The sequence below is a fragment of the Grammomys surdaster genome, unplaced genomic scaffold, assembly GCF_004785775.1.
Source record: "Grammomys surdaster isolate TR1022 unplaced genomic scaffold, NIH_TR_1.0 162029, whole genome shotgun sequence".
Classification (NCBI taxonomy): domain Eukaryota; kingdom Metazoa; phylum Chordata; class Mammalia; order Rodentia; family Muridae; genus Grammomys; species Grammomys surdaster.
The window spans coordinates 1-9,776 of NW_021623180.1; the positions used below are offsets into that span (position 1 = coordinate 1).

General features: G+C 48.2%; 1 protein-coding gene across 3 annotated transcripts; it reads left to right on the forward strand.

The window, feature by feature from the left end:
- The first annotated feature begins 3,840 nt into the window (after positions 1-3,840).
- LOC114615843 (C-type lectin domain family 10 member A-like) lies at positions 3,841-8,007 on the forward strand. Of its 3 annotated transcripts, none has more exons than XM_028761455.1 (10): positions 3,841-4,038; positions 5,081-5,271; positions 5,861-5,974; positions 6,408-6,503; positions 6,587-6,658; positions 6,737-6,808; positions 7,012-7,098; positions 7,195-7,346; positions 7,423-7,529; positions 7,678-8,007. In XM_028761455.1, exons 2-10 carry the CDS (start codon positions 5,205-5,207, stop codon positions 7,832-7,834), a joined length of 924 nt encoding a protein of 307 aa, XP_028617288.1. In that variant the 5' UTR covers positions 3,841-4,038; positions 5,081-5,204; the 3' UTR covers positions 7,835-8,007. The 3 variants fall into 3 exon arrangements, with proteins under 3 accessions (XP_028617288.1, XP_028617290.1, XP_028617289.1); XM_028761457.1 differs by having other exon boundaries at positions 5,864-5,974; XM_028761456.1 differs by having other exon boundaries at positions 5,116-5,271.
- Positions 8,008-9,776: the final 1,769 nt, after the last annotated feature.

Sequence of the window (9,776 nt, forward strand, 5' to 3'; positions counted from 1 at the left end):
GCTTCTAGAACAGCTGGCACCAATCCCTTCCAATCTTGAGGGATCACGCTACGCTGTGTAGCCCAGTTATTTAGCATTTCTTTGACAAAGAAGAATGTAAGCTGTACACTACACTTGCCTCTTTAAAATGCTTTACATCTGACATTTGTATCAGTCTCCAGGTCAATTCACTACAAGCCTGACCACCATCATTAGCAGGTATACGCTGCACAAAGACTGGGAAGGCCGAAGGTGCCTGTGTAGGCCCAAGCAAAGTCTCTGGTGGTGGACTCTGTACACTAACCTGTTGTACTGTGCCATTTGTTGCTCTAGCAGGCCTCTCTCAGCAGGGCGAGGCTGCAGTTTACCTTCCACACTAGTTTGCTTCCAGCTTTCCTCATGCTGTACATTCCTGATCTCATTTTCCAAGCTGGAACTTTTGTCTCCTCCCAGTGGCCCTTTTCCTTTCCAAATACTTCTGCTTCTCTCCGCAGAGTCTCTAAATGCAAAGCCAACTCTGTAATCTTCTCCAACGGATGAGAATCCTCGGTTTCCCCATTAAACTTTTTCAAAATAGTATACATGAAAACTATAAAACAAAACAGAAAAACCCCGGCTGGGAGCAAGGCAGGATTCCTCCCAGGGGCAGTACCTGCCATTTTGCCAATCTCCTTAAGCAACAGGGCCAGCCCTGTTTCCTCTACATAATCTGCCATTTCCTCTGCATGAGAAGCAGGGTTACCCAGTATGCCTAAGCCACATTGTAACTAGGTTTTTTCATTCCCTGTAGAAACATGAGCATAACCACATCCCCATCTTAAAACTACTGTAGGTTTCCAACCTAATGTCAGTGCATCCTTGTAGTATCCTGGTTGGCCTAGGTCCTCAGTTTCTTTGATACCCACTGTCTCTCAGCTGCTGTTGGTCCCTCTTCACCAACATTAAGAAAATCTAGAGTTAACAAAGCATTACTTACTCCCTCCCTGGGGCTTTTTAATCCTATTTCTATCAGCCTGCTGCTTCCCACCTCAGTCAGCCCAACGCTGGACGACTTGCATGGAAATGTCACATGAACCCTTCAAGTTCTCCAAATGGATAGTTAAAACTGTATCCGGTCTCCCTCAGCCTTGCTCCCTGCTCCACACCCTTCTGTGTATGCTTGATAATAAACAGACTCAGCCCCAGAGTTGTCTTCTACGAACCAAGCTCAGTGGGCAGTTTTCTTTCTCTAAAGCAGATGCCTGGGCAAGGAGAGCTCATGAGGACAAAGGACTTTATTTTTGCTCATGTGTTATTGTGTTTTTAACTCACACTTCTAGATGATTCTGTCCCTGATTGACAGGCCTCATTGCTCCAGGTCTGTGGTGAGACATGTCATCATGGCAGGATGGTATGGCAGACAAAAGCACTCACTAAAGCATGGTGCTGGTGGTGCTCACCTGTAATCCCAGCACTAGGGAGGCAGAGGCAGGTGGATCTCTGAGTTTAAGGTCAGCCTTGTCTATAGAACAAGTATTGGGCCAGTTAAGGCTACACAAAGAAACTTCTGTCTTGAAAAACTTTAGCAACCCAAAAAACAAAACGCTCATCTAAGGACCAGGAAGGGAAAGGGAAAAGGAAAAGGAAAAGGGTCGAGTTCCCATAATTCCTCTTAGAGGTTATGATCCTGTTCTCTTCTCAACCCCATCCTCCCATCTTCCATGTCCAGAAGACATGTTGCTGGGCTTCACCTCTTGGATATCCCACTGTCTGTTTCCCTGTATTATCAAGTTGGGGACCAGGGCTCTAACTCGAGGCCCAGGGAGGACATTGTAAATCTCAAGTGTAGTGCTGATCTTTGATTGACACCGTGATAATCAGGACACTAACAAAACCAGGAGCAGATCCAAACTGGAGACAACCTACATGTTTAACATCAACAAATAAATGGTTGCCCATGTGATGGAAAGAGAAACAGGCAGCTGAAACACACCTGACACAGAAGGAAATATCTGCTCTGCTTTTAGCTTAACAAACAAGATCCGGAGTCCTTCATTTAAAGAGGATGTGTGCACAGATTCAAGACAGCCACTTCAGGGAACTGGCGGGGTTTGCAGAATGAAGTAGAAACATGTTCTGAAGACAGAATGTGTCCAGAAAGCCAGGCCAGGATGGCAGGCAGCATTGGGGTTGGCCTCTGTCTGTCTTCCTCATGAGGCTCTTGGCTTAGGATACATCACAAAATGCTCTCATCCCTGGTCCATTACCCAAATACCACTCATGTCTGTTACTTGTAGCAACTAAACTATGAACATAAGGGAAGGGTGCATGTTAGTGACTGGCTTTTATTGTAGCAATCTTTTAAAAAGATTATCTTTCAGTAAGCTGTGGTGTTGGGGGCTATGGCAATTTAACTTAACTGACAGTGAGAAGTATGAGCCTCTCTGATACCCAGGCTATCTTGAGGGGAGGACCATCAGCTAAACAGAAGCTGCAGGTGACCAGAGCTGTTTGTCAAGTCCAGTTATTGGTGCAAGTAAGACTCAAAAAACTTGTCTACATGTCTTGCTATCTTTGCTATCTTTTTTTAGTTTTGTTTTTGTTTTTGTTTTTGTTTTTTGAGACAGGGTTGCTCTGTGTAATCCTGGCTGTCCTGGAACTCACTATGTAGACCAGGCTGGCCTCCAACTCCCAAGTGCTAGGATTAAAGGCGTGCACCACCACCGCCCCACATGTCTTGCCATCTTAAGCCACAATGAATCCTGGCAACCATTTTCACCCTTATCAGATGGAGAACACTTCCACAGCGGGCTCAGAAGACAGCATGTGATTGGTTCACAGACAGCCCACAGTTTACATGAAGGACTATGTAGTGATTGGCCAAAAAACCTTTGCTATGCCCTCTTTCTGGCTAAAGAAATGGGCTATTTGTCTCACTCTTCTAGTTGTCAAGGAGAAACCCTAGCAGGAAACCCCTGATGTTGCAAACTTAGGCCCAGTTAAAGGTTTCACCCGATGTCTTTTTCTTTGATTGCTCTTTATTGTCATTGACAGTAAAGAAGGCTATGCTGGCAACGTGACAGGGAGACACTTGCCACAGCAGGGGCAAGAGGACAGTTTAGTGATTCCAAAGAGTGGCCAGGCAAGGGTGACAGGAGGCAGAGGTGGCACAGGTAACAGAAGGACACCTCATTGCAGGAAAGCCTATGAAATGCCAGGGTAAAGGGCTGCACACAAGCCATGGTCACAGCAGGAGTCACATGGAGCTGCTAAGCCATACAGGGCAAGGGTCTGGACACCTGAGGCTTGAGATTGATGACAGTAGCCAGCACTCACCCCTGCAGTTGCTTCCAGGAGCTCAGGATTACACAAGCCGATGGGTGCCAGGCTGTTAGCAATCAAATCCCAGAGCAACAGTCCCCTCCAATCTGAGCACCCCAAAGCAAAAATCAGTCCTCCAGCACCCAGAAACATCAACCCATAGTTCAGGACTTCAGCTAGGGTGCAGGCTCTTTCTTGACTTGCCAACTCATGGTTTCTATCTGAAACAGAGCGCAGGAGGCCTCGCTAGCTGATGGGTAGTGTTAGTCAGATGCTGTGGACTCAGGGTAGGAGTGTGCTGGGAGGTTAATGATGAGACACGGACGATTCTTGGAAATATAAAGGCAGGAAATAAAGGAAGATGTAAGGCCTAAGACAAAACAGCAAACTGTTCTTTCTGGTCAACCCCTCACCCCAACATTCTAAAAATGAGGAAGTCATCAGAGCTCCCAGAAAGAGGAATGGGAGAAGGCACGCCCTTGAGGACAAGTGCAAAGTTAGCCCCAAACCCAGCTCCACGCCCACAACCTCTTGACATGTGCCAATCAGCATCCACTCAGTATCACTTACCCTTGAGAGTTGAAATAGGATGTCCCACAACACAGACCAGTGGGCACAAAACCCAGCAAGGCTCTGTCGAGTGCACTAGTGGCATCTGCTTGGTCCCTCCCTCACCAACCCTCCAGGATATCATTCTCCACCCTCACTGAGTTCCCGCCTCTGCTCATTGCTGCACAGGGAAGCCAAGACTTCACACAGGTAACTGGGCCAGGGTTGCCAGGGAGACCAGTGGGACAGGGAATGTGTAAGAAGCTTCAGAGAGAGGGAGGACTTTGGGCTTTGATGACCTTAAGGGGAAAGAGATACAAGAGGAGAGTGTGGGATGTAGTTTCCTTTGGGTGAGCTCTAGATTGGATTATGGATGCCTCAATCCCAAGGGAGACAAAGACCCAGATACAGCCCCAGCTCTGGCTCCACTAAGGCCAAGCATCCCCCCTAACGCCAGCCCTATGCTGCTCTCAGCTTCAGCCCCAAGTCCAGTTTGGGTGTTTGAATTAGCCCTGATTGGAAATCAAATTGAACCATATTCTCCTCCCAGATTAACTAAAGTTCCTCCCCTGGCTCCAGTCTGAGTGTAGGTGTCAGTCCCAGAAGAGGCACAGCCTCAAGCCCTGGCCCATGGTAGACCTAGCAATAGCAGGCACTTCAGCTTTTGATATTACCTCCAAATTCTAAACTCAACTGAACCATGGTACTACCCCAACCCTGACCCCATTTCTAATTCAATTGCATGCTAGCCCCCATTTTAGTTTTTCAATTTGCTTTCTTTTTTCTTCTTCTCCTCCTCCTCTTCTTCTTCTCCTTCTTCCCTTCTTTTTCTTCTTCCTCCTCCTCTTCCTCCTCCTTCTTTCCCCCCCCCTCTCTCTCCCTCTCTCTCTTTCCCTCTGGAGCTGAGGACTGAAGCCAGGTCCTTGTGCTTGCAAGGCAACACCTCAACACCACTGAGCTAAATCTACACATCTTTCATTTTTCAGTTTTAATAATTTATTTATTTAATGTGTGAGAGTTTTGCCTGAATGTGCATGTGTGCTCGTGTGTGCCTGTTGTACACAGAGGTAAGAAGAGGGTATTGGATCTTCTGGAAATAGAGTTATGAATGCTTATGAGGCACCAGGTAGATACTGGAATGGACCCCGGATCCTCTGAAAGAGCAACAAATGCTCCTAACCGCTGAGCCCTCTCTCCAGCCCTCTCCAGGCCTCCTCATTCTTGCTCTAACATGGGACATATCTGACCCCAGTTCCAGGCTTTAACTCAGCTCCACACTGCTCCTAGCACTGTCCTTGGTCCCAGCTCTATGTCCGTCTGGATCCTGGTGTCTCAGTTCAGTGCCGACAGCCCCAGAGGCCTCGTGTTTGCCAAGCATGACAATGACATATGAAAATTTCCAGAACTTGGGAAGCCAGGAGAAAAACCAAGAGCCTGGTAAAGGTGAGAAAAGAGTAGACCCTGCTCTCTCAGCATCCTCATGTGTCCACCGTCTGTTTGTCCACCCTGGACTGAGCTGTGTGCTTGAGTCTGGTGGATGCTGGACTTAGCACTGACACCCTGTAGTGAAGAGAAAACAAGGTCCTCAGGAAGACCGGGCTGAGGAAGACCTCAGGGACTCACCTTCCTGTGCTCTGTAGGGGGAGGAGAAGTGTGCAATGCAGGGAGCTGGAGTTGGAGGGGCGCTCATTTATGTCACTCCGCAGACAAGTGAGAACCTGTTAGGAACCTGCCAGCCCCTATCTGTGTCCTCCTTTCTCTCCAAACCAGCTTTGATCGCAAGACCTTAGCCTGTGCTTGTTTCAGATTGGGTGTTCAACACATCCTGAGAACCATGAGAGGCCTGACATACTGCAGATTTCCAATCCATTGGAGGTGTCAAATGCATGGGCACTTGCAGCTCCATATTTTTCTAGCTATGCCCCATACACTCGCAGTGACAAGCCTTCACTCTCTGCTTCTGCAGCCCCGTCCTTCCCCTTCTCCCTCTTAGAGTCTGGATCCCGAGTCGTGACACTCCCTTCTCTCTCAGCAGCTCTTCCTCAGTCCTTCCTGTGCAACATCCTCTCCTGGACCCACCTCCTCCTGTTCTCCCTGGGCCTCAGCCTCCTGCTGCTGGTGGTTGTCTCCGTGATTGGATCCCAAAGTGGGTTGCAGGGAAGAGGGGAATCAAATGATGTGGGGGGTGGATGGAGGGAGAGAACCTCAGTAGGACAATGACTGGTGCAGAGGGCACAGATGGAGAGCAGCGAGGGCCATGGCGAGGACAAGCATGAAGGAGCACAAGGGACAGTGACTTGATAATAGTTGAGAGCAGTGGTGGGGACACTGGTGGGGACATGGAGGACCCATGGGCAGACAGCTGCTGGCCGAGTCACCTGTTACTGTCCTTGGGTTCCACAGTCATGTCACCTCAACCCTCAGCCTCGGCTTATGCTTGTGCACTACTGGGTAACAACAGTGCCTGCCCACTGGGTCTCTGTAGGCAGAGTGTCACTCTGTGCAAGGAGCCCGGCCTAGTGCTGCCACAGCGTAAACCTGAGAAACTGTGGTTTTCATTATCTTGTCGTCTTCATCAGGTTCCCAGTTAAGGAGAGACCTAGACACCCTGAGAGCCACATTAGACAACACCACCTCCAAGATAAACACTAAATTCCAGGCCCTGGACACCAGGGGTGAGCAGGGCTCTCACAGGGTTCTGGGCTGGAGTGGGTTGGGTAGGGTGGACAGTCCTGAGCTCCAGTTCCTTGTTCTACAGCTGACAGCTTGCAAGTAGGGATCAGTTCTCTGAAAGTGGAGGTGGAGGATCACAGGCAGGAGCTGGAGACAGGTGAGGGGCCCTGGTCTCCAGAGTGTGCAGAAGGGTGTGGGTGAGTGTGGTTCCTGGTGCTGAACTGTCCTCTTCCAGGCCAAGGCTTGAGCCAGAAGGTGGATTCTCTGGTGAGCGAAGTGGAGAAGAAGGAGCAGGCTCTCAAAACAGGTGAGGCTAGGACCTCCCTGGACCCTGGCAGGAGGTGGGAGCATGCACAGTGTGTGGAGATCGTCCCAGACTGGGCGTGAAGAGTGGGTGTGAGCATGCGCAGTGTCTGGAGGTGTTCCCAGTCTGACCCTTGTTCAGGACATCTGAACACCAGCAGATGCCACAGCTAGAGCACTGTTGTCACTGTCATCTGTGTGTCCCAGATCTCTCTGACCTAACCGATCGTGTGCAACAGCTGGGGAAGGACTTGAAGGCCCTGACATGCCATCTGGCCAACCTCAAGAACAACAGTGAGAAGGGGATGGGCGTGGTTTGCTCTAGTTTCTGGGAGGTGAGGACACAATAGGCATTGCCTCTGCTCTCCATCTTTGCTTTGCTTTTCTTAGGCTCAGAAGAGGCCTGCTGCCCCCTTCACTGGACGGAGCATGAAGGCAGCTGCTATTGGTTTTCTCAGTCTTGGAAGTCATGGCCTGAAGCTGACAAGTACTGCAGGCTGGAGAATTCTCACCTGGTGGTTGTCAACTCCCTGGAGGAGCAGGTGATGCCTGGCTAGCCTCTTCTTGGGAGGCTCCCTGGTCTAAGAGAGAGGTTACCATGCCTTTTTATTTCTTTAGAAGTTTCTGCAGAATCGTTTAGCCAGTGAGATCAGTTGGATCGGCCTAACAGACCAAAATGGGCCCTGGCGATGGGTGGATGGGACCGACTTTGAGAAAGGCTTTAAGTGAGTGTGTGTCACATTTGCCCTGCTCTAGTGCCCTTGCCTGGGACTTGCTCTACTTCCAAGGCTCTGTCCCTGGGGTGGGTGGTAGAATCTTGGGGTATGTCTTAGAGTCTGGTTTCTGGAGGCCCACATCTGTGTTTGTTCATAGGTACTGGGCCCCAGAGCAGCCAGATAACTGGAATGGACACGGACTGGGAGGGGGTGAAGACTGTGTCCACTTCACCTCAGATGGCCGCTGGAACGATAATGTCTGTCAGAGGCCTTACCGCTGGATCTGCGAGATAACGCTGGCCAAGGATAACTAGGGCTCTCTCCAAGGAATTTATTTCTTCAGTGGTTTCAGCTGCTCAGGCCTGGAGTTTGGAATTCTCCTACCTTGTCTCAACATTATTTGGAATTTTCTTTTTTGGTCAAGAATTTTAAGACAAAACCGGGTGGTGGTGGCGCATGCCTTAGATCCCAGCACTTGGGAGGCAAAGACAGGCGCATTTCTGATTTCGAGGCCAGCCTGGTCTACAGAGTGAGTTCCAGGATAGCCAGAACTACACAGAGAAACCATGTCTCGAAAAAAACAAAACAAAGCAAAACAAACAAAAAAAAATTTTAAGACAAGTAGAAGGGATTGTGTTTGAGCTGGGTAGTGTGGTGTTTGGGAGAATCAGGCGGCTGAAATCTGTGATATTTTGTACAGTGTGAAGCTTATTGTAGGCAATTTTTGAATATAGCAAAAATTAAATACTTGTTGTTGATTTTGTCTTGTTTTATTCCTATCAAAATTGGGTAATAAGATCAAAATCTATACAGACCACAGTCTTACATGTATCCTCTTTGACTGAATAAAAGCAAATTCAAAATGTGAGAGGGTACCCAGGCATCCCCAAAAGATTTATAGAAGACACATTAATCAAAGCTCTGGTTGAGTTCCTGAGAAAAATCTGGGGTCTATTATCACATTTTCAAGAAAACTGTGGGGCTAGGATAATGGTGTCTCATGACTGTAATTTCACCCCTTGGAAGGCAGATGCAGGAGGGCCATCTGTGGGCTACACAGTAAGGTCCAGGTCAGCTAGGGCTGTACAGTGAGAAACCATCTCAAAACTAAAAGAAGAGGAGCCTTTGTAAATCATCTTGGGAAAAGGAAAAGCAGAGAGTTGTCAGTTCCATGTTCAAATCACTGGAAGAAGATGGTGGAAGATGTCCCTTTTTATGAACTGTGTTCTGGTTTGTGTGACTGCTCAGCAGGCAAAGGGGCCTGCTGCCAAGTTTCCAGACCTAAGTGTGATCCCTGGCACCCACATGGTGAAAGGAGAGAACCAACTCATGCATGTTGGCCTCTGTCTACACACACACACACACACACACACACATGCACGGGCACACAGACACACACACACATAGATACCCACACACACAGACACACACAGACACAGACAGACACAGACACACAGACACACACACACACTGTTCTGACTGAGAATCTGAAGAGCTTTCTCTACTTCTCCATGCCTCTAAAGGCTCTACGTTCTATAGGCACAGTTAAGAATCCATAGTTGCAAACCCATTTTTCAGACTTAATTTTTTATGGTATTTTGTTTTGCAACAGGGTCTCTCTACATAGCCCTGGATAACCTTGAACTCGATGTGTAGGCCAAGCCGGATATCTACCTGCCTCTGCCTCTTGAATACTGGTATTAAAAGTGTGTGCCTCCATGCCTGGATGATTTCATTCACACTTTTAAATGCTGCTACCTCTCCAGTTCTTATAGACGCTTTTTAATATCATGTGATCCCATGTCTGTTCTTGATGCTATCTAATAGGCTGTTGTATTTTTGTGGGGTGGTCAAGTGCCTGCTTATATGTCTTTGCATTGTGTATATACAGTTCAAATAGAGGCCAGAAGAGGGAGCCAAATCCCCTGGGACCGGAACTACAAGTAGTGGGTAACCGCCATGTGGGAGGTGGGCATGGAAACCTGGTCTTCCACAAATTAGCCATTGCTCTTAGCAGTCATCTCTCCAGCCCCTATTTTTTTTTTCGTTTGAAGATATTATCAATGGATTTCCCCTGATTTCTTTCTCTGAATGTCTATCATTGGCATAGAAAGACTACTTGGTTTTGTGTGCTGATTTAATGTTCTACTACTTTACTAAAATTGTATATGTTGCAATAATTAAGAAAAACTATGTGGGGCTGGAGAGATGACCCAGAATTTAAGAACAGAGAACCCAGGTTCAAGTCCCAGCGTC